The sequence below is a fragment of the Oncorhynchus masou genome, chromosome 31 (assembly GCF_036934945.1).
Source record: "Oncorhynchus masou masou isolate Uvic2021 chromosome 31, UVic_Omas_1.1, whole genome shotgun sequence".
In the NCBI taxonomy this organism is placed as follows: Eukaryota; Metazoa; Chordata; class Actinopteri; order Salmoniformes; family Salmonidae; genus Oncorhynchus; species Oncorhynchus masou.
In genome coordinates, this window is record NC_088242.1 from 101,593,433 (window position 1) to 101,617,328 (window position 23,896).

General features: G+C 45.6%; 1 protein-coding gene across 5 annotated transcripts in view; it reads left to right on the forward strand.

Annotated features, from left to right (window-relative positions):
• cdkl5 (cyclin dependent kinase like 5) overlaps positions 1 to 22,608 on the forward strand; it is a 145,316-nt gene extending 122,708 nt beyond the window's left edge. Inside the window, exons 15-19 of one of the 5 annotated variants that reach the window (XM_064952674.1) lie at positions 610 to 718; positions 4,937 to 4,981; positions 16,627 to 16,809; positions 20,081 to 20,128; positions 22,018 to 22,608. In XM_064952674.1, coding sequence (XP_064808746.1) covers positions 610 to 718; positions 4,937 to 4,981; positions 16,627 to 16,809; positions 20,081 to 20,128; positions 22,018 to 22,392 — 760 coding nt within the window. In that variant the 3' untranslated portion in view covers positions 22,393 to 22,608. The other 4 variants (XM_064952677.1, XM_064952675.1, XM_064952678.1 and 1 more) reach the window with 4 other exon arrangements.
• Positions 22,609 to 23,896: the final 1,288 nt, after the last annotated feature.

Genomic DNA, 23,896 nt, shown 5'->3' on the forward strand with positions numbered 1-23,896 from the left:
TCCAGTTACATTACAGCTTGGACTGTTCCTTCATTAGAGTCCTCAAGTCTGTCCAGTTACATTACAGCTTGGACTGTTCCTTCATTAGAGTCCTCAAGTCTGTCCAGTTACATTACAGATTGGACTGTTCTTTCATTAGAGTCCTCAGGTCTGTCCAGTTAGACTACATTACAGCTTGGACTGTTCCTTCATTAGAGTCCTCAAGTCTGTCCAGTTACATTACAGCTTGGACTGTTCCTTCAGGAGAGTCCTCAAGTCTGTCCAGTTAGAGTACATTACAGCTTGGAATGTTCCTTCATTAGAGTCCTCAATTCTGTCCATTTACATTACAGCGTGGACTGTTCTTTCATTAGAGTCCTCAAGTATGTCCAGTTACATTACAGTGTGCACTGTTCCTTCATTAGAGTCCTCAAGTCTTTCCAGTTAGAGTACATTACAACGTGGACTGTTCCTTCATTAGACTCTTCCTGTCCTTCCAGTTACTGTACAATACAGCTTGGACTGTTCCTTCATTAGTCTTCCAATCCATCAGTTGCAGCTCAGCTTGGACTGTCCCTCCGTTAGAGTCCTTCTGTTTTTCCAGCTGTATTGTGTTCTCTCCATCAATAGGATGCGCCCAGAGATCGTGGTGATGAACCAATCAGAGCCAACCAAAGAAAAGGAGAAGCAGGGCTTCTTCAGAGCAATAAAGAAGAAGAAGAAGAACAAGTCCCAAACGGTGGGTGCTGTTCTCTTCTGTAATGTTATGGTCTGCCATACCCTCTGGAGTTAACATATGTACAGTACCAGTCAAAAGTTTGGACGCACCTACTCATTCCAGGGTTTCTTTATTTCTACATGGTAAAATAATAGTGAAGATATCAAAACTATGACATCACATATATATGGAATCATGTAGTAACCAAAAAAGTGTTAAATAAATAAACCTTTGCCTTTATGACAGCTTTGCACACTCTTGGCATTCTCTCAACCAGCTTCATGAGGTAGTCACCTGGAATGCATTTCAATTAACAGGTGTGCCCTGGAATTTCTTTACTTCTTAATGCGTTTGAGCCAATCAGTTTTGATGTGACAAGGTAAGGGGGGATACAGAAGATAGCTCTATTTGGTAAAAGACCAAGTCCATATTATGGCAAGAACAGCTCAAATAAGTAAAGAGAAACGACAGTCCATCATTACTTTAAGACATAACGGTCAGTCAATACGTCAAATTTCAAGAACTTTGAAAGTTTCTTCAAATGCAGTGGCTCTTATGAGGACCGTCACAGGAATGAGAGACGCAGAGTTACCTCTGCTGCAGCGGATAAATTCATTAGCGTTAACTGCACCTCAGATTGGAATGGAAGACCCAGAGTTACCTCTGCTGCAAAGGATAAGTTCATTAGAGTTAACTGCACCTCAGATTGGAAAGGAAGACCCAGAGTTACCTCTGCTGCAGAGGATAAGTTCATTAGAGTTAACTGCACCTCAGATTGGAAAGGAAGACCCAGAGTTACCTCTGCTGCAGAGGATAAGTTCATTAGAGTTAACTGCACCTCAGATTGCAGCCCAAATAAATGCTGACAGACGCATCTCAACATCAACTGTTCACAAGAGAATCAGGCCTTCATGGTCGAATTCCTGCAAATAAACCACTACTAAAGGACACCTATAAGAAGAAGAGACTTGCTTTTGGCCAAGAAACACCAGCAATGCACATTAGACCAGTGGAAATTTGTCCTTTGGTCTGATGAGTCCAAATTTGAGATTTTTGGTCCAACCATCGTGTCTTTGTGAGACGCAGAGTAGGTGAAGTGATGATCTCCACATGTGGTTCCCACCGTGAAGCATTTGTATTTATTTTCATTTAATTTTGTCTTTATTTACAGTGCCTTGCGAAAGTATTCGGCCCCCTTGAACTTTGCGACCTTTTGCCACATTTCAGGCTTCAAACATAAAGATATAAAACTGTATTTTTTTGTGAAGAATCAACAACAAGTGGGACACAATCATGAAGTGGAACGGCATTTATTGGATATTTCAAACTTTTTTAACAAATCAAAAACTGAAAAATTGGGCGTGCAAAATTATTCAGCCCCTTTACTTTCAGTGCAGCAAACTCTCTCCAGAAGTTCAGTGAGGATCTCTGAATGATCCAATGTTGACCTAAATGACTAATGATGATAAAATACAATCCACCTGTGTGTAATCAAGTCTCCGTATAAATGCACCTGCACTGTGATAGTCTCAGAGGTCCGTTAAAAGCTCAGAGAGCATCATGAAGAACAAGGAACACACCAGGCAGGTCCGAGATACTGTTGTGAAGAAGTTTAAAGCCGGATTTGGATACAAAAAGCTTTCCCAAGCTTTAAACATCCCAAGGAGCACTGTGCAAGCGATAATATTGAAATGGAAGGAGTTTCAGACCACTGCAAATCTACCAAGACCTGGCCGTCCCTCTAAACTTTCAGCTCATACAAGGAGAAGACTGATCAGAGATGCAGCCAATGATCACTCTGGATGAACTGCAGAGATCTACAGCTGAGGTGGGAGACTCTGTCCATAGGACAACAATCAGGACAACAATCAGTCATATATTGCACAAATCTGGCCTTTATGGAAGAGTGGCAAGAAGAAAGCCATTTCTTAAAGATATCCATAAAAAGTGTTGTTTAAAGTTTGCCACAAGCCACCTGGGAGACACACCAAACATGTGGAAGAATGTGGAAGAAGGTGCTCTGGTCAGATGAAACCAAAATTGAACTTTTTGGCAACAATGCAAAACGTTATGTTTGGCGTAAAAGCAACACAGCTCATCACCCTGACCACACCATCCCCACTGTCAAACATGGTGGTGGCAGCATCATGGTTTGGGCCTGCATTTCTTCAGCAGGGACAGGGAAGATGGTTAAAATTGATGGGAAGATGGATGGAGCCAAATACAGGACCATTCCGGAAGAAAACCTGATGGAGTCTGCAAAAGACCTGAGATTGGGACGGAGATTTGTCTTCCAACAAGACAATGATCCAAAACATAAAGCAAAATCTACAATGGAATGGTTCAAAAATAAACATATCCAGGTGTTAGAATGGCCAAGTCAAAGTCCAGACTTGAATTCAATCGAGAATCTGTGGAAAGAACTGAAAACTGCTGTTCACAAATGCTCTCCATCCAACCTCACTGAGCTCGAGCTGTTTTGCAAGGAGGAATGGGAAAAAATTTCAGTCTCTCTATTTGCAAAACTGATAGAGACATACCCCAAGCGACTTACAGCTGTAATCGCAGCAAAAGGTGGTGCTACAAAGTATTAACTTAAGGGGGCTGAATAATTTTGCACACCCAATTTTTCAGTTTTTGATTTGTTAAAAAAGTTTGAAATATCCAATAAATGTCGTTCCACTTCATGATTGTGTCCCACTTGTTGTTGATTCTTCACAAAAAAATACAGTTTTATGTCTTTATGTTTGAAGCCTGAAATGTGGCAAAAGGTCGCAAAGTTCAAGGGGGCCGAATACTTTCGCAAGGCACTGTAATCAGGCAGGCACAACTGCGACCTGGCCAAGATAAAGCAAAGCAGTGCGACACAAACAACAACACAGAGTTACACATGGAATAAACAAACGTACAGTCAATAACACAATAGAAGAAAAGTGTATATATATATACAGTGTGTGCAAATGGCGTGAGGAGGTAAGGCAATAAATAGGCCACAGTGGCAAAGTAATTACAATTTAGCAAATTAACACTGGAGTGATAGATGTGCAGATGATGATGATGTGCAAGTAGAGATACTGGTGTGCAAAAAAGTAAATAAAAACAATATGGGGATGAGGTAGGTAGATTGGATGGGCTATTCACAGATGGGGTGTGTACAGCTGCAGCGATCGTTTAGCTGCTCAGATAGCTGATGTTTAAAGACAGGAGGAGGAGGAGGTGTGGGTGTGCTTTGCTGGTGACACTGTCTGTGATTTATTTAGATTTCAAGACACACTTAATCAGCATGGCTACCACAGCATTCTGCAGCGATACGCCATCCCATCTGGTTTGCACTTAGTGGTACTATCATTTGTTTTTCAACAGGACACTGACCTAACACACTGCCATGCTGTGTAAGGGCTATTTGACCAAAAAGGAGAGTTATGGAATGCTGCATCAAATGACCTAGCCTCGATAATGACTCAAACTCAACCCAATTGAGATGCTTTGGGATGAGTTGGACCACAGAGTGAAGGAAAAGAAGCCAACAAGTGCTCAGCATATGTGGGAACTTCTTCAAGACTGTTGGAAAAACATTCCAGGTGAAGAGAATGCCAAGAGTGTGCAAAGCTGTCATCAAGGAAAAGGTTGGCTACTTTGAAGAATCTAAAATCTAAAATATATTTTGATTTATTTAACACTTTTTTGGTTACTACATGATTCCATATGTGTTATTTCATAGTTTTGATGTCTTCACTACTATTTTACAATGAAGAAAATTGTAAAAATAAAGAAAAACCCTTGAACGAGTAGGTGTGTCCAAACTTTTGACTGGTACTGTGCAGTATCTCTACATAATGCTTAAGTCTGTCTATATATCACAGTGTTTCCTTCTTTGGCTTCCTTACATATCTTGTATGTTACCATGACAAAGACACCTCATACAGTATATGTTGTTGTTGCCCATCTTTCCCTGCAGTCATGTGGTTCTTATTTTGCAGATGACGCTCCCAGACAGAAGGACTCCCCTCATGAAGAAATATCTTTTCCCCCTCTAACTCAAAGAATAACATAAAGCACAGCTCCTCAGTGATGGTGCTACCTGTTGTCTCTTCTCCCATGGTGTATCTCTTCTCTACAGTACTAGTCTAACCCCATGGAACCATTGTCATCACCGCATGCTGACATGAACATAATGAATCAACTCTAATTAATCTCCTCTTGTCTGGTCTCTAATCATTAAAATCATTATGAAACTAGAACCAACCAGATCCATCAAACGCTCAACCAGGACGTCATCAGGAGGTTAGTATGTAGGCCTAGTGTATTCTTATAGTGTACTTTAATCACATAGCTAGACACATGCTATTTTGGTCATGATGACATCATGAGAGCCCTATTTGGAGCGTTCAAACTAAATTTAACCAGCACAATTCACTGTAAAGCTGATTTATAATATGGATTGAATCCTCTCTATCAAAATGTTTCTATCCAGACCAGGGCAATCTGACCAGACAGGGCCCTTCAGAAAAGGTTATTTCAGTCACTTCATGGATCTGTTGTTGGGTAGTTTACCTTTCCTGTCCTCATTCTGTGGGTCTACAGGATTCTGATTCTGTTGTCACCTGTGACTCCAGCTGTACAGGCAGGCAGCTGACAGCATGCGGAGAGGTCGGGGTGAGGGAGGGAAGGGTGGGGGGGTGGCGGGATAGTCTTGCATGGTTAAGAACTGAAAATCTTGAAGGTGCAAATTATCTTTCCTGCTGTACCCCAGAATATCCCCCCTGCTGTACTCCAGAATATCCCCTCTGCTCTACCCCAGAATATCCCCCCTGCTCTACCCCAGAATATCCCCCCTGCTCTACCCCAGAATATCCCCCCTGGAATATCTACCCCAGAATATCCCCTCTGCTCTACCCCAGAATATCCCCCTGCTCTACCCCAGAATATCCCCCCTGCTGTACCCCAGAATATCCCCCTGCTCTACCCCAGAATATCCCCCTGCTGTACTCCAGAATATCCCCCTGCTCTACCCCAGAATATCCCCTCTGCTATACCCCAGAATATCCCCTCTGCTCTACCCCAGAATATCCCCCCTGCTCAGAATATCCCCCCCCAGAATATCCCCCCTGCTGTACCCCAGAATATCCCCTCTGCTCTACCCCAGAATATCCCCTCTGCTATACTCCAGAATATCCCCTCTGGTCTACCCCAGAATATCCCCTCTGGTCTACCCCAGAATATCCCCCCTGGTCTACCCCAGAATATCCCCCCTGCTGTACTCCAGAATATCCCCTCTGCTGTACCCCAGTATATCCCCCTGCTCTACCCCAGAATATCCCCCTGGTCTACCCCAGAATATCCCCCCTGCTGTACTCCAGAATATCCCCTCTGCTGTACCCCAGTATATCCCCCTGCTCTACCCCAGAATATCCCCCCTGCTCTACCCCAGAATATCCCCCCTGCTCTACCCCAGAATATCCCCTCTGGTCTACCCCAGAATATCCCCTCTGGTCTACCCCAGAATATCCCCTCTGGTCTACCCCAGAATATCCCCTCTGCTGTACTCCAGAATATCCCCCCTGCTCTACCCCAGAATATCCCCTCTGGTCTACCCCAGAATATCCCCTCTGGTCTACCCCAGAATATCCCCCCTGGTCTACCCCAGAATATCCCCCCTGCTCTACCCCAGAATATCCCCTCTGCTATACCCCAGAATATCCCCCCTGCTCTACCCCAGAATATCCCCTCTGGTCTACCCCAGAATATCCCCCCTGCTGTACCCCAGAATATCCCCTCTGCTGTACTCCAGAATATCCCCCCTGCTCTACCCCAGAATATCCCCTCTGGTCTACCCCAGAATATCCCCCTGCTGTACCCCAGAATATCCCCCTGGTCTACCCCAGAATATCCCCCCTGCTGTACTCCAGAATATCCCCTCTGCTATACCCCAGAATATCCCCCTGCTCTACCCCAGAATATCCCCTCTGGTCTACCCCAGAATATCCCCTCTGCTCTACCCCAGAATATCCCCTCTGGTCTACCCCAGAATATCCCCCTGGTCTACCCCAGAATATCCCCCTGCTCTACCCCAGAATATCCCCCTGGTCTACCCCAGAATATCCCCCTGCTCTACCCCAGAATATCCCCTCTGGTCTACCCCAGAATATCCCCTCTGCTCTACCCCAGAATATCCCCCTGGTCTACCCCAGAATATCCCCCTGGTCTACCCCAGAATATCCCCTCTGCTCTACCCCAGAATATCCCCCCTGCTCTACCCCAGGATATCCCCTCTGGTCTACCCCAGAATATCCCCCCTGCTGTACCCCAGTATATCCCCCTGCTCTACCCCAGAATATCCCCCCTGCTGTACTCCAGAATATCCCCCTGGTCTACCCCAGAATATCCCCTCTGCTCTACCCCAGAATATCCCCCTGCTGTACTCCAGAATATCCCCCTGCTCTACCCCAGAATATCCCCTCTGGTCTACCCCAGAATATCCCCTCTGGTCTACCCCAGAATATCCCCCTGGTCTACCCCAGAATATCCCCCCTGGCTCTACCCCAGAATATCCCCTCTGTCTACCCCAGAATATCCCCCCTGCTCTACCCCAGAATATCCCCTCTGGTCTACCCCAGAATATCCCCCTGCTCTACCCCAGAATATCCCCTCTGCTGTACTCCAGAATATCCCCCCTGCTCTACCCCAGAATATCCCCTCTGGTCTACCCCAGAATATCCCCCCTGCTGTACCCCAGAATATCCCCCCTGGTCTACCCCAGAATATCCCCCCTGCTGTACTCCAGAATATCCCCTCTGCTCTACCCCAGAATATCCCCCCTGCTCTACCCCAGAATATCCCCTCTGGTCTACCCCAGAATATCCCCTCTGCTCTACCCCAGAATATCCCCCTGGTCTACCCCAGAATATCCCCTCTGGTCTACCCCAGAATATCCCTCTCTGGTCTACCCCAGAATATCCCCTCTGGTCTACCCCAGAATATCCCCCCTGGTCTACCCCAGAATATCCCCTCTGGTCTACCCCAGAATATCCCCTCTGCTCTACCCCAGAATATCCCCCCTGGTCTACCCCAGAATATCCCCCCTGGTCTACCCCAGAATATCCCCTCTGCTCTACCCCAGAATATCCCCCCTGCTCTACCCCAGGATATCCCCTCTGGTCTACCCCAGAATATCCCCCCTGCTGTACCCCAGTATATCCCCCCTGCTCTACCCCAGAATATCCCCCCTGCTGTACTCCAGAATATCCCCCCTGGTCTACCCCAGAATATCCCCTCTGCTCTACCCCAGAATATCCCCCTGCTGTACTCCAGAATATCCCCTCTGCTCTACCCCAGAATATCCCCTCTGGTCTACCCCAGAATATCCCCCTGGTCTACCCCAGTATATCCCCCCTGCTCTACCCCAGAATATCCCCCCTGGTCTACCCCAGAATATCCCCCTGCTCTACCCCAGAATATCCCCCCTGCTGTACTCCAGAATATCCCCCCTGGTCTACCCCAGAATATCCCCCTGCTCTACCCCAGAATATCCCCTCTGGTCTACCCCAGAATATCCCCCTGCTGTACTCCAGAATATCCCCTCTGCTATACCCCAGAATATCCCCCTGCTCTACCCCAGAATATCCCCTCTGGTCTACCCCAGAATATCCCCTCTGGTCTACCCCAGAATATCCCCCTGGTCTACCCCAGAATATCCCCCTGCTCTACCCCAGAATATCCCCTCTGGTCTACCCCAGAATATCCCCTCTGGTCTACCCCAGAATATCCCCCCTGGTCTACCCCAGAATATCCCCTCTGCTATACCCCAGAATATCCCCCCTGCTCTAACAGTCCGGAATATCCCCCCTGGTCTACCCCAGAATATCCCCTCTGGTCTACCCCAGAATATCCCCCCTGCTCTACCCCAGAATATCCCCCCTGGTCTACCTCAGAATATCCCCCCTGGTCTACCCCAGAATATCCCCCCTGGTCTACCCCAGAATATCCCCTCTGGTCTACCCCAGAATATCCCCTCTGCTCTACCCCAGAATATCCCCCCTGCTCTACCCCAGAATATCCCCTCTGGTCTACCCCAGATTATCCTCCTTGTTGTAATGCCAAATATCCCTCCTGCTGTACCCCAGAATTTTTATTTATTTTACCTTTATTTAACCAGGCAAGTCAGTTAAGAACAAATTCTTATTTTCAATGACGGCCTGGGAACAGTGGTTAACTGCCTGTTCAGGGGCAGAAGTCGACAGATTTGTACCTTGTTAGCTCGGGGTTTGAACTTGCAACCTTCCGGTTACTAGTCCACCACTCTAACCACTAGGCTACCCTGCCACTCTAACCACTAGGCTACCCTGCCGAATATCCTCCAGTTCTACAGACAGAGAGAACCGAGGCCAGCAACGTAACTTTTTAGGGCCTATGACAGTCCAACTCACACCTTGTAGCATGATGGTAACTATTTAGGGGCTTTGACAGTCCAATCCACACCTTGTAGCATAATGGTAACTATTTAGGGGCTATGACAGTCCAACCCACACCTTGTAGCATAGTGGTAACTATTTAGGGGATTTGACAGTCCAACCCACACCTTGTAGCATAATGGTAACTATTTAGGGGCTATGACAGTCCAACCTACACCTTGTAGCATAATGGTAACTATTTAGGGGCTATGACAGTCCAACCCACACCTTGTAGCATGATGGTAACTATTTAGGGGCTTTGGAAGTCCAAACCACATATTGTAGCATGATGGTAACTATTTAGGGGCTATGACAGTCCAAACCACACCTTGTAGCATAATGGTAACTATTTAGGGGCTTTGGCAGTCCAAACCACATCTTGTAGCATGATGGTAACTATTTAGGGCCTATGACAGTCCAACCCACACCTTGTAACATAATGGTAACTATTTAGGGCCTATGACAGTCCAAACCACACCTTGTAGCATGATGGTAACTATTTAGGGGCTATGACAGTCCAACCCACACCTTGTAGCATAATGGTAACTCTGTAGGGGCTTTGACAGTCCAAACCACACCTTGTAGCATAATGGTAACTATTTAGGGGCTATGACAGTCCAAACCACACCTTGTAGCATAATGGTAACTATGTAGGGGCTATGACAGTCCAACCCACACCTTGTACCATAATGGTAACTATTTATGGGCTATGACAGTCCAAACCACATCTTGTAGCATAATGGTAACTATTTAGGGGCTATGACAGTCCAACCCACATCTTGTAGCATGATGTTAACTATTTAGGGGCTATGACAGTCCAAACCACACCTTGTAGCATAATGGTAACTCTGTAGGGCCTATGACAGTCCAACCCACACCTTGTAGCATAATGGTAACTATTTAGGGGCTTTGACAGTCCAAACCACATCTTGTAGCATAATGGTAACTATTTAGGGGCTATGACAGTCCAACCCACACCTTGTAGCATAATGGTAACTCTGTAGGGGCTTTGACAGTCCAAACCACACCTTGTAGCATAATGGTAACTCTGTAGGGGCTTTGACAGTCCAAACCACACCTTGTAGCATGATGGTAACTCTGTAGGGGCTTTGACAGTCCAAACCACACCTTGTAGCATGATGGTAACTATTTAGGGGCTTTGACAGTCCAAACCACACCTTGTAGCATAATGGTAACTCTGTAGGGGCTTTGACAGTCCAAACCACACCTTGTAGCATGATAGTAACTCTGTAGGGGCTTTGACAGTCCAAACCACACCTTGTAGCATGATGGTAACTATTTAGGGGCTATGACAGTCCAACCTACACCTTGTAGCATAATGGTAACTATTTAGGGGCTATGACAGTCCAAACCACACCTTGTAGCATAATGGTAACTATTTAGGGGCTATGACAGTCCAACCCACACCTTGTAGCATAATGGTAACTCTTTAGGGGCTTTGACAGTTCAACCCACACCTTGTAGCATAATGGTAACTCTTAGGGCCTATGACAGTCCAACCCACACCTTGTAGCATAATGGTAACTATTTAGGGGCTATGACAGTCCAAACCACACCTTGTAGCATAATGGTAACTATTTAGGGGCTTTGACAGTCCAAACCACACCTTGTAGCATAATGGTAACTCTGTAGGGGCTTTGACAGTCCAACCCACACCTTGTAGCATAATGGTAACTCTGTAGGGGCTTTGACAGTCCAAACCACACCTTGTAGCATAATGGTAACTCTTTAGGGGCTTTGACAGTCCAACCCACACCTTGTAGCATAATGGTAACTATTTAGGGGCTTTGACAGTCCAAACCACACCTTGTAGCATAATGGTAACTCTGTAGGGGCTTTGACAGTCCAACCCACACCTTGTAGCATGATGGTAACTCTGTAGGGGCTTTGACAGTCCAAACCACACCTTGTAGCATGATGGTAACTATTTAGGGGCTATGACAGTCCAACCCACACCTTGTAGCATAATGGTAACTATTTAGGGGCTATGACAGTCCAAACCACACCTTGTAGCATAATGGTAACTCTTTAGGGGCTTTGACAGTCCAACCCACACCTTGTAGCATAATGGTAACTATTTAGGGGCTATGACAGTCCAACCCACACCTTGTAGCATAATGGTAACTCTGTAGGGGCTTTGACAGTTCAACCCACACCTTGTAGCATAATGGTAACTATTTAGGGGCTATGACAGTCCAACCCACACCTTGTAGCATAATGGTAACTATTTAGGGGCTATGACAGTTCAACCCACACCTTGTAGCATAATGGTAACTATTTAGGGGCTATGACAGTCCAAACCACACCTTGTAGCATAATGGTAACTCTTTAGGGGCTTTGACAGTTCAACCCACACCTTGTAGCATAATGGTAACTATTTAGGGGCTATGACAGTCAACCCACACCTTGTAGCATAATGGTAACTATTTAGGGGCTATGACAGTTCCAACCCACACCTTGTAGCATAATGGTAACTATTTAGGGGCTATGACAGTCCAAACCACACCTTGTAGCATAATGGTAACTCTTTAGGGGCTTTGACAGTCCAACCCACACCTTGTAGCATAATGGTAACTATTTAGGGGCTATGACAGTCCAACCCACACCTTGTAGCATAATGGTAACTCTGTAGGGGCTTTGACAGTCCAAACCACACCTTGTAGCATAATGGTAACTATTTAAGGGCTATGACAGTCCAACCCACACCTTGTAGCATAATGGTAACTATTTAGGGGCTATGACAGTCCAACCTACACCTTGTAGCATAATGGTAACTATTTAGGGGCTATGACAGTCCAAACCACACCTTGTAGCATAATGGTAACTATTTAGGGGCTATGACAGTCCAACCCACACCTTGTAGCATAATGGTAACTATTTAGGGGCTATGACAGTCCAAACCACACCTTGTAGCATAATGGTAACTCTTTAGGGGCTTTGACAGTTCAACCCACACCTTGTAGCATAATGGTAACTATTTAGGGGCTATGACAGTCCAAACCACACCTTGTAGCATAATGGTAACTATTTAGGGGCTATGACAGTCCAACCCACACCTTGTAGCATAATGGTAACTATTTAGGGGCTTTGACAGTCCAAACCACACCTTGTAGCATAATGGTAACTCTGTAGGGGCTTTGACAGTCCAAACCACACCTTGTAGCATGATGGTAACTCTGTAGGGGCTTTGACAGTCCAAACCACACCTTGTAGCATGATGGTAACTATTTAGGGGCTTTGACAGTCCAAACCACACCTTGTAGCATAATGGTAACTCTGTAGGGGCTTTGACAGTCCAAACCACACCTTGTAGCATGATAGTAACTCTGTAGGGGCTTTGACAGTCCAAACCACACCTTGTAGCATGATGGTAACTATTTAGGGGCTATGACAGTCCAACCTACACCTTGTAGCATAATGGTAACTATTTAGGGGCTATGACAGTCCAAACCACACCTTGTAGCATAATGGTAACTATTTAGGGGCTATGACAGTCCAACCCACACCTTGTAGCATAATGGTAACTCTTTAGGGGCTTTGACAGTCCAACCCACACCTTGTAGCATAATGGTAACTCTTTAGGGCCTTTGACAGTCCAACCCACACCTTGTAGCATAATGGTAACTATTTAGGGGCTTTGACAGTCCAAACCACACCTTGTAGGCTTTGACATAGCATGATGGTAACTATTTAGGGGCTTTGACAGTCCAAACCACACCTTGTAGCATAATGGTAACTCTGTAGGGGCTTTGACAGTCCAACCCACACCTTGTAGCATAATGGTAACTCTGTAGGGGCTTTGACAGTCCAAACCACACCTTGTAGCATAATGGTAACTATTTAGGGGCTTTGACAGTCCAACCCACACCTTGTAGCATAATGGTAACTATTTAGGGGCTTTGACAGTCCAAACCACACCTTGTAGCATAATGGTAACTCTGTAGGGGCTTTGACAGTCCAACCCACACCTTGTAGCATGATGGTAACTCTGTAGGGGCTTTGACAGTCCAAACCACACCTTGTAGCATGATGGTAACTATTTAGGGGCTTTGACAGTCCAACCACACCTTGTAGCATAATGGTAACTATTTAGGGGCTATGACAGTCCAAACCACACCTTGTAGCATAATGGTAACTCTTTAGGGGCTTTGACAGTTCCAACCCACACCTTGTAGCATAATGGTAACTATTTAGGGGCTATGACAGTCCAACCCACACCTTGTAGCATAATGGTAACTCTGTAGGGGCTTTGACAGTTCAACCCACACCTTGTAGCATAATGGTAACTATTTAGGGGCTATGACAGTTCAACCCACACCTTGTAGCATAATGGTAACTATTTAGGGGCTATGACAGTTCAACCCACACCTTGTAGCATAATGGTAACTATTTAGGGGCTATGACAGTCCAAACCACACCTTGTAGCATAATGGTAACTCTTTAGGGGCTTTGACAGTTCAACCCACACCTTGTAGCATAATGGTAACTATTTAGGGGCTATGACAGTTCAACCCACACCTTGTAGCATAATGGTAACTATTTAGGGGCTATGACAGTTCAACCCACACCTTGTAGCATAATGGTAACTATTTAGGGGCTATGACAGTTCAACCCACACCTTGTAGCATAATGGTAACTATTTAGGGGCTATGACAGTCCAACCTACACCTTGTAGCATAATGGTAACTAGGGGCATAATGGTAACTATTTAGGGGCTATGACAGTCCAACCCACACCTTGTAGCATAATGGTAACTATTTAGGGGCTATGACAGTCCAACCCACACCTTGTAGCATAATGGTAACTATTTAGGGGCTTTGACAGTCCAAACCACACCTTGTAGCATAATGGTAACTCTGATTTAGGGGCTTTGGCAGTCCAAACCACACCTTGTAGCATGATGGTAACTCTGTAGGGGCTTTGACAGTCCAAACCACACCTTGTAGCATGATGGTAACTATTTAGGGGCTTTGACAGTCGAAACCACACCTTGTAGCATAATGGTAACTATTTAGGGGCTTTGACAGTCCAACCCACACCTTGTAGCATAATGGTAACTATTTAGGGGCTATGACAGTCCAAACCACACCTTGTAGCATAATGGTAACTATTTAGGGGCTTTGACAGTTCAACCCACACCTTGTAGCATAATGGTAACTATTTAGGGGCTTTGACAGTCCAAACCACACCTTGTAAATGGTAACTATTTAGGGGCTATGACAGTCCAAACCACACCTTGTAGCATAATGGTAACTATTTAGGGGCTTTGACAGTCCAAACCACACCTTGTAGCATAATGGTAACTCTGTAGGGGCTTTGACAGTCCAAACCACACCTTGTAGCATAATGGTAACTATTTAGGGGCTATGACAGTCCAACCCACACCTTGTAGCATGATGGTAACTATTTAGGGGCTTTGACAGTCCAACCCACACCTTGTAGCATAATGGTAACTATTGAGGGGCTATGACAGTCCAAACCACACCTTGTAGCATAATGGTAACTCTGTAGGGGCTATGACAGTCCAAACCACATCTTGTAGCATAATGGTAACTATTTAGGGGCTTTGACAGTCCAAACCACACCTTGTAGCATAATGGTAACTATTTAGGGGCTTTGACAGTCCAAACCACACCTTGTAGCATAATGGTAACTATTTATGGGCTATGACAGTCCAACCCACACCTTGTAGCATGATGGTAACTATTTAGGGGCTTTGACAGTCCAACCCACATCTTGTAGCATAATGGTAACTCTGTAGGGGCTTTGACAGTCCAACCTACATCTTGTAGCATAATGGTAACTGTTTAGGGGCTTTGACAGCCCAACCTACATCTTGTAGCATAATGGTAACTATTTAGGGGCTATGACAGTCCAAACCACACCTTGTAGCATAATGGTAACTATTTAGGGACTATGACAGTCCAACCCACACCTTATAACATAATGGTAACTATTTAAAATAAATCACCAGTAGCAGACACAATGGATCCATCCCATTATCACAGGAGACACAATAACATTCACAGGATTGGAAGACAGAGGTCTATTCCTGCAGACAGAGCCCAGGTAGCTGTGGGGCCGGCAGGAGTCAGACAGGCCTTTACTGAAGGTTGAATATGGTCTGCATGATACAATAGATTTGATGAATATGTCAAACTCATCATATCTTCTCAGTAAAGGTGACAATGCTCCTCTGATACCATAATGCTCACTAGATCCCTCCTCTCTAAGTTTTCTTGTCAATATGATATGGATGACCAGTAGGAGCTAGACAGAGGAGAGCTGTCTCCCCCTCTCCTCTGTTCTGGGTTTGCAGGGGGAATGTTCTGGTGTTGCTGGGGGAATGTTCTGGGGTTGAAGGGGGAATTTTTTATTTTACCTTTATTTTACTAGGCAAGTCAGTTAAGAACAAATACTTATTTTCAATGACGGCCTAGGAACAGTGGGTTAACTGCCTGTTCAGGGGCAGAACGACAGATTTGTACCTTGTCAGCTCAGGGATTCGAACTTGCAACCTTTCGGTTACTAGTCCAACGCTCTAACCACTAGGCTACCCTGCCGCCCCATGTTCTGGGGTTGCTGGGGGGATGTTCTGGGGTTGCTGGGGGGATGTTCTGGGGTTGCTGGGGGGATGTTCTGGGGTTGCAGGGGGGATGTTCTGGGGTTGCAGGGGGATGTTCTGGTGTTGCTGGGGCTGATGTTCTGGGGTTGCAGGGGGATGTTCTGGGGTTGCAGGGGGATGTTCTGGTGTTGCAGGGGAATGTTCTGGGGTTGCAGGGGGATGTTCTGGATGTTCTGGGGTTGCAGGGGGATGTTCTGGGGTTGCTGGGGGATGTTCTGGTGTTGCTGGGGGGAATGTTCTGGGGTTGCTGGGGGATGTTCTGGTGTTGCAGGGGGAATGTTCTGGTGTTGCTGGGGGGAATGTTATGGGGTTGCAGGGGGGATGTTCTGGTGTTGCAGGGGGATGTTCTGCAGGGGGAATGTTCTGGGGTTGCTGGGGGGATGTTCTGGTGTTGCTGGGGGGATGTTCTGGTGTTGCAGGGGGAATGTTCTGGTGTTGCAGGGGGAATGTTCTGGGGTTGCAGGGGGATGTTTCTGGTGTTGCAGGGGGATGTTCTGGGGTTGCAGGGGGATGTTCTGGTGTTGCAGGGGGGATGTTCTGGTGTTGCAGGGGGATGTTCTGGTGTTGCAGGGGGAATGTTCTGGGGTTGCAGGGGGGATGTTCTGGTGTTGCAGGGGGGATGTTCTGGGGTTGCAGGGGGGATGTTCTGGTGTTGCAGGGGGGATGTTCTGGTGTTGCAGGGAAAATGTTCTGGTGCTGCAGGGGGAATGTTCTGGGGTTGCAGGGGGAATGTTCTGGTGTTGCAGGGGGAATGTTTTGGGGTTGCGTTGGGAATGTTCTGGTGTTCTGGGCTGAGTGGTGAAGTCTAACGTCTGACCTCTGTATGGGGATAGGTCCCAGGTGACGGGGCAGATCACATGGTCGTCCAGAAGTCCGCCCGGTCATCGGGTCATCAGAGCAGCCGCCACCGGGACCAATCACGGGAGAGAGACAGAGAACAATCACGGGAGAGAGACAGAGAACAATCACGGGAGAGAAACTGGCCATCAGAAAAAATGTCTGATGCACACTGTCAGGTAAAGCCAAATATGTTGTATAAATCAAGAAGGTTCACTCAAGCCTTCAGTTTTGGTCTACTTAACTGGGTGGCTCTCCCATAGACACCAATGCGATAGCAGCTGGGTTTGGTCTGCTTAGTTCATTGACTGTAAATGAACCATAAACAAACAGCGAGTGGGATGTCTCTTCTTACGTCTCTGGAAAAAGCCTGACCCCCTTAACCTGCAACCCACCCTATCCCCTATCCTGAGAGATGTCAACTGCCTAATGGATATTTTTCTAGATCGTTAATGTTGAAATAATAGTCTGAATGCTAGGAGTCTGGCATGGAGAATATTGGAAGATTTACAGCCTTAAAGGGCAGTAGGTGTGTTGGTTTTCTGGTTAGGATTAGGTGGTTGTTGGGTTTCTGATTAGGGTTAGGTGGGTGTTTGGTTTTCTGGCTAGGGTTAGGTGTGTAGGTGGGTGTTGGTTTTCTGGTTAGGGTTATGTGTGTTATTGGGTGTTGGTTGTTTGGTTAAGGTTAGGTGTGTATTTGTTTTCTGGTTAAGGTTAGGTGTGTAGGTGGGTATTTGTTTTCTGGTTAAGGTTAGGTGTGTAGGTGGGGGTTTTTCTGATTAGAGTTTGGTGGGTGTTGGTTTTCTGTTTTGGGTTGGGTGGGTGTTGGTTTCCTGGTTAGGGTTATGTGTGTTGGTGGGTGTTGGTTTTCTGATTAGGGTTTGGTGGGTGTTGGTTTTCTGATTAGGGTTTGGTGGGTGTTGGTTTCTGATTAGGGTTTGGTGGGTGTTGGTTTTCTGGTTAGGTTATGTGTGTAAGTGGGTGTTGGTTTTCTGGTTAGGGTTAGGTGGGTGTTGGGTTTCTGGTTAGGGTTAGATGCGTAGCCTTGCAAAAGTATTGATCCCCTTGGTGTTGTTCCTATTTTGTTGCTTATAATCTGTCATTTAAATAGATTTTTATTTGGATTTCATGTAATGGACATAACCAAATATTACACAAAGGTGAAATGGAAAAAATTACTTGTTACAAAAAATGCAAAACAAATTCTAAACGTAAAAGTGGTGCGTGCATATGTTTTCACCCCCTTTGCATATGTTTTCACCCCCTTTGTTATGAAGCCCCCAAATAAGATCTGGTGCAACCAATTACCTTCAGAAGTTACATAATTAGTTAAGTAAAATCCAACTGTGTGCAATTTTAGTGTCACATGATCTCAGTTTTTATACACCTGTTCACATGAGCTCAGTTTTTATACACCTGTACTGAAAGGCCCCAGAGTTTGCAACACTGCTAAGCAAGGGGCACCACCAAGCAAGAGGCACCATGAAGACCAAGGAGCTCTCCAAACAGGTCAGCGACAAAGTTGTGGAGAAGTACAGATCCGGGTTGGGTTATAAAAAAAAATATCAGAAACTTTGAACATCCCACTGAGCAAATCCATTATTAAAAAATGGAAAGAATATGGCACCACAACAAACCTGCCAAGAGAGGGCCGCCCACCAAAACTCACAGACCAGGCAAGGAAGGCATTAATCAGAGAGGCAACAAAGAGACCGAAGATAACCCTGAAGGAGCTGCAAAGCTCCACAGCGGAGATTGCAGTATCTGTCCATTGGACCACTTTAAGCCGTACACTCCACAGAGCTGGGCTTTACGGAAGAGAGGCCAGAAAAAAAGCCATTGCTTTAAGAAGCAAATAAGCAAACACATTTGGTGTTCGCCAAAAGGCATATGGGAGACTCCCCAAACATATGGAAGAAGGTACTCTGGTCAGATGAGACTAAAATGTAGCTTTTTGATCATCAAGGAAAACGCTATGTCTGGCGCAAACCCAACACCTCACATCACCCCAAGAACACCATCCCACAGTGAAGCATGGAGGTGGCAGCATCATGCTTTGGGGATGTTTCCATCTGCAGGGACTGGTCAGAATTGAAGGAATGATGGATGGCGCTAAATACAAGGACATTTTGAGGGAAATTTCAGTCTTCCCTAGATTTGAGCCTGCGACGGAGGTTCACCTTCTAGCAGGACAATGACCCTAAGTATACTAGTTACGGATACAGGTGTCCTGTTTGTGTGTGTGTGTGTGTGTGTGTGTGTGTGTGTGTGTGTGTGTGTGTGTGTGTGTGTGTGTGTGTGTGTGTGTGTGTGTGTGTGTGTGTGTGTGTGTGTGTGTGTGTATCCTGTGTTTGCTCTCCTCCCCTCACAGGTGAAAATCATCACTCCCCAATCAGTCACCAATCAATCATCAATCAGAAGACACACCTCCTCCTGTTTTCCTACCCTATCACAGTTCCTTTCCCTTGGTTTAAAAACCCTGTCGGTTGTTTGCTCTTGAGCTCAATCTCTCTGTAAATGCCATGTCTGTAGGTCTCTGTGTTTCACTCTCTCTTTGTGTACTAACCTCTCTTTTGTTTGAGCACCTCCATAGCACTTTGTCATCACCTGTGAGTATTGTTTTGGTTATGGTGTTTGATTGCTGGTGGGAAAAGGGGAAACCAAGACAAGTCGCCCATGGGCATACACTACCCGTAGGTAGACTTTGTTAAATACACTAGTTAGAACTGGGCGGACCACCCACTGTATTTTTGGTTAGTTAGTTAGCTGTTGTTAAAGTAGGCTAGTCTAGCTGAGGTTTTTTTTGAATACTTATTGTTTCTTTCCTTGGGTCCAGCTCAGCCCCTTTTCCTGCTCCCCCCATTACCGTGTGTTTTCAAATAAACCTTGAGTTTGACGGTAGATTTCAGTTGTCCTGGTTATTTCGTTCACACTTTTGTTTTGTCAATATTATAATTTGCATGAGTTATATTACGGGTCTCATTACCATCCCCCCCTAGACTGTCGGGCCAAAAAGCGATCCGTAATAATACTGCTAAAGTAACACTCGAGTGGTTTAAGGGGAAACATTTAAATGTCTTGTAATGGCCTAGTCAAAGCCCAGACCTCAATCCAATTGAGAATCTGTGGTATGACTTAAAGATTACTGTACACCAGGGGAACCCATCCAACTTGAAGGAGCTGGAGCAGCTTTACCTTGAAGAATGGACAAAAATCCCTGTGGCTAGATATGCCAAGTTTATGGAGACATACTCCATGGGACTTGCAGCTGTAATTGCTGCAAACGTGGCTTTACAAAGTATTGACTTTGGAGGGTGAATAGTTATGAACGCTCAAGTTTTCTGTTTTTTTGTTTGTTTCACAATAAAACATATTTTGCATCTTCAAAGTAGTAGACATGTTGTGTAAATCAAATGATACAAACCCCCAAAAACTATATTTTAATTGCAGGTTGTAAGGCATGAAAATAGAAGAAATGCAAACGGGGGTAAAGCCACTGTAAGTGGATATTTGTTTTCTGTTTGGTGTGTAGGTGGGTGTTGGTTTTCTGGTTAGGGTTAGGTGTGTAGGTGGGTATTTCTGGAAACAGCCATCTACAGTTGAAGTTGGAAGTTTACAAACACTCAGGTTGGAGTCATTAAAACTCGTTTTTCAACCACTTCACAAATTTCTTGTTAACAAACTATAGTTTTGGCAAGTCGGTTAGGACATCTTCTTTGTGCATGACACAAGTCATTTACATACACTAAGTTGGGGCTGCAGGGTACCCTAGTGGCTAGAGTTGGACTAGCAACCAGAAGGTTGCAAGTTCAAATCCCCGAGCTGACAAGGTACAAATCTGTTGTTCTACCCCTGGACAGGCAGTTAACCCACTGTTCCTAGGCCGTCATTGAAAATAATAATTTGTTCTGAACTGACTTGCCTAGTTGACTGTGCCTTTAAACAGCTTGGAAAATTCCAGAAAAGGATGTCATGGCGTTAGAAGCTTCTGATAGGCTAATTGACATAATTTGAATCAATTGGAGGTGTACCTGTGGATGTATTTCAAGGCCTATCTTCAAACTCAGTGCCTCTTTGCTTGACATCATGGGAATATCAAAAGAAATCAGCCAAGACCTCAGAAAAAAAATTGTAGACCTCCACAAGTCTGGTCCATCCTTGAAGGTACCACGTTCATCTGTACAAACAATAGTACGTAAGTTTAAACACCATGGCACCACGCAGCCGTCATACTGTTCAGGAAGGAAACGCATTCTGTCTCCTAGAGATTAACATTCTTTGTTTCGAAAATTGCAAATCAATCCCAGAACAACAGCAATGGACCTTGTTAAGTTGCTGGAGGAAACAGGTACAAAAGTATCTATATCCACAGTAAAACGAGTCCTATATCGACATAACCTGAAAGGTCGCTCAGCAAGGAAGAAGCCACTGCTCCAAAACCGCCATAAAAAGCCATACTATGGTTTGCAACTGCACATGGGGACAAAGATCATACTTTTTGGAGAAATGTCCTCTGGTCTGATGAAACACAAATAGAACTGTTTGGCCATAATGCCCATCGTTATGTTTGGAGGAAAAAGGGGGAGGCTTGCAAGCCGAAGAACACCATCCCAACGGTGAAGCACAGGGGTGGCAGCATCATGTTGTGGGGGTGCTTTGCTGCAGGAGGGACTGGTGCACTTCACAAAATAGATGGCATCATGAGGCAGGAAAATTATGTGGATATGTTGAAGCAATATCTGAAGACATCAGTCAGGACAATGACCCCAAGCATACTTCCAAAGTTGTGGCAAAATGGCAGGTAATCCCATAGAAAATTTGTGGGCAGAACTGTAAAGTTTGTGCGAGCAATGAGGCCTGACAATCTGACTCAGTTACACCAGCTCTGTCAGGCGGAATGGGCCAAAATTCACCTAACCTATTGTGGGAAGCTTGTGGAAGGCAGCCCGAAATGTTTGACCCAAGTTCAAAAATGTAAAGGCAATGCTACCAAATACTAATTGAGTGTTTGTAAACTTTTGACCCACTGGGAATGTGATGAAAGAAATGAAAGCTGAAATAAATCATTCTCTCTACTATTATTCTGACATTTCACATTCTTAAAATATAGTGGTGATCCTAACTGACCTAAAACAGGGAATTTTTACTAGGATTAAATGTCAGGAATTGTGAAAAACTGAGTTTAAATGTATTTGGCTGATGTGTATGTAAACTTCTGACTTCAACTGTATTTAGTCAGAACAGTTATTTCAAGAGCTCCAGCTAACCCTAGCATTTCACAACTATACTGAGGCAACATCTGTTGCTAAAACATGACAGACAAATAACTATACTATGTCGTATATTGTACAGATATGTTTGTTATATTTCGTATTCTTACCCCTCAGAGCCAGCCACTCAAGTCTCTACGGAAGCTCCTTCACCTCTCCTCCTCCACCTCCAATCAAACGGCCCCATCTGATATGCGCTTCCAGCCCCTGCCCAACTCCACCTCGGCTAAAGCGGGTTTCAGTGAGGGTCCCAGTCGGAGCCACGCAGGCTCCAGCACCCCCCAGCTAAAGAGCAGGCAGGCCGCCTACCCCCTCCCTGGTCAGATGGAGTCCAGCTGGCACACCTCGGCCCTTGGCAGAGCTGAGGGAAACCCTTACCCCGAGCAACATGGAGGGAGGGAAGGCAAGGGGGGCCAGAACGGACATGGGTTCGGACGGCCCTCACGCTCACGCATTCCAAATCTCAATGACCTGAAAGAGACTGCTCTCTAAAGAGCTGCTTTAACCTTGACACCTGACCCCAGACCTCTCTCTGCTGCCCAGACTTCTCTCTGCTGCCCAGACTTCTCTCTGCTGCCCAGACCTCTCTCTGCTGCCCAGACCTCTCTCTGCTGCCCAGACTTCTCTCTGCTGCCCAGACTTCTCTCTGCTGCCCAGACTTCTCTCTGCTGCGCAGACTTCTCTCTGCTGCCCAGACTTCTCTCTGCTGCCCAGACTTCTCTCTGCTTCTCTCTGCTGCCCAGACTTCTCTCTGCTGCCCAGACTTCTCTCTGCTGCCCAGACTTCTCTCTGCTGCCCAGCTGCTGCCCAGACTTCTCTCTGCTGCCCAGACTTCTCTCTGCCTCCCAGACTTCTCTCTGCTGCCCAGACTTCTCTCTGCTGCCCAGACTTCTCTCTGCTGCCCAGACTTCTCTCTGCTGCCCAGACTTCTCTCTGCCTCCCAGACTTCTCTCTGCTGCCCAGACTTCTCTCTGCTGCCCAGACTTCTCTCTGCTGCCCAGACTTCTCTCTGCCTCCCAGACCTCTCTCTGCTGCCCAGACCTCTCTCTGCTGCCCAGACTTCTCTCTGCTGCCCAGACTTCTCTCTGCTGCCCAGACTTCTCTCTGCTGCCCAGACTTCTCTCTGCTGCCCAGACTTCTCTCTGCTGCCCAGACTTCTCTCTGCTGCCCAGACTTCTCTCTGCCTCCCAGACCTCTCTCTGCTGCCCAGACCAGTCGGCTTCATTGTTTCTTTTTTAAAGCTTCCATATTTGATAGAATTTGTAATATTACCTATGTCATTCTGATTATTATAATATTTGTCAGTTAATAATTGCAAATTAATCATATATGTAAATGCTATTTAAGATATAAAGTGTATTTGTTAGTCTGCTTGCACACAATTGAAATATGACATTTTATTTTACAGTATTTGCATTATATTTCCTTAAGAATATATGAAGTTTAAATTAAGTTTTTTGATTGTTACAATGTAGACCATTCCTTCCCATCAGTTAGTCTGTGCTGTGGATTCAGTCTGTCTCTTGACGTCCAGACTGATGGAAGACGCTCTATAGAGGGTTAAAGCTTTAGTATTTAGGACAATGTTACGGCAATGCATTGTCCATCTCCAAACAGATCAGATTTTATATACATTGCTGTAGTTAGTAAACCAATGTTCTGTGTTGACAATCAAGAGAATCTTGTGTTTGATGTCATTTGATAGGAGAGGGCAAGTCTCAGGAGAAATCCCAAGTTTTTGATACAATACTAACCCTAACCCATGGTGGCCTGTGGTACCATTTCACCTGTAATACTTCACCTTAATAGCTATGTTTTCATAAACTATTTTTGTTGTTGAGATTTAGAACATTTGCATAGAAAATAGATGCGACAATTGCCTGGTATGGTGAGTTTCCATTTAACTATCCTGTGTCGACACATAGAAAATAGATGTGACAGTTGCCTGCTAGGGTGGGTTTCCATCTTGTGTCGATCAAAACAGCTGGACGTAAGG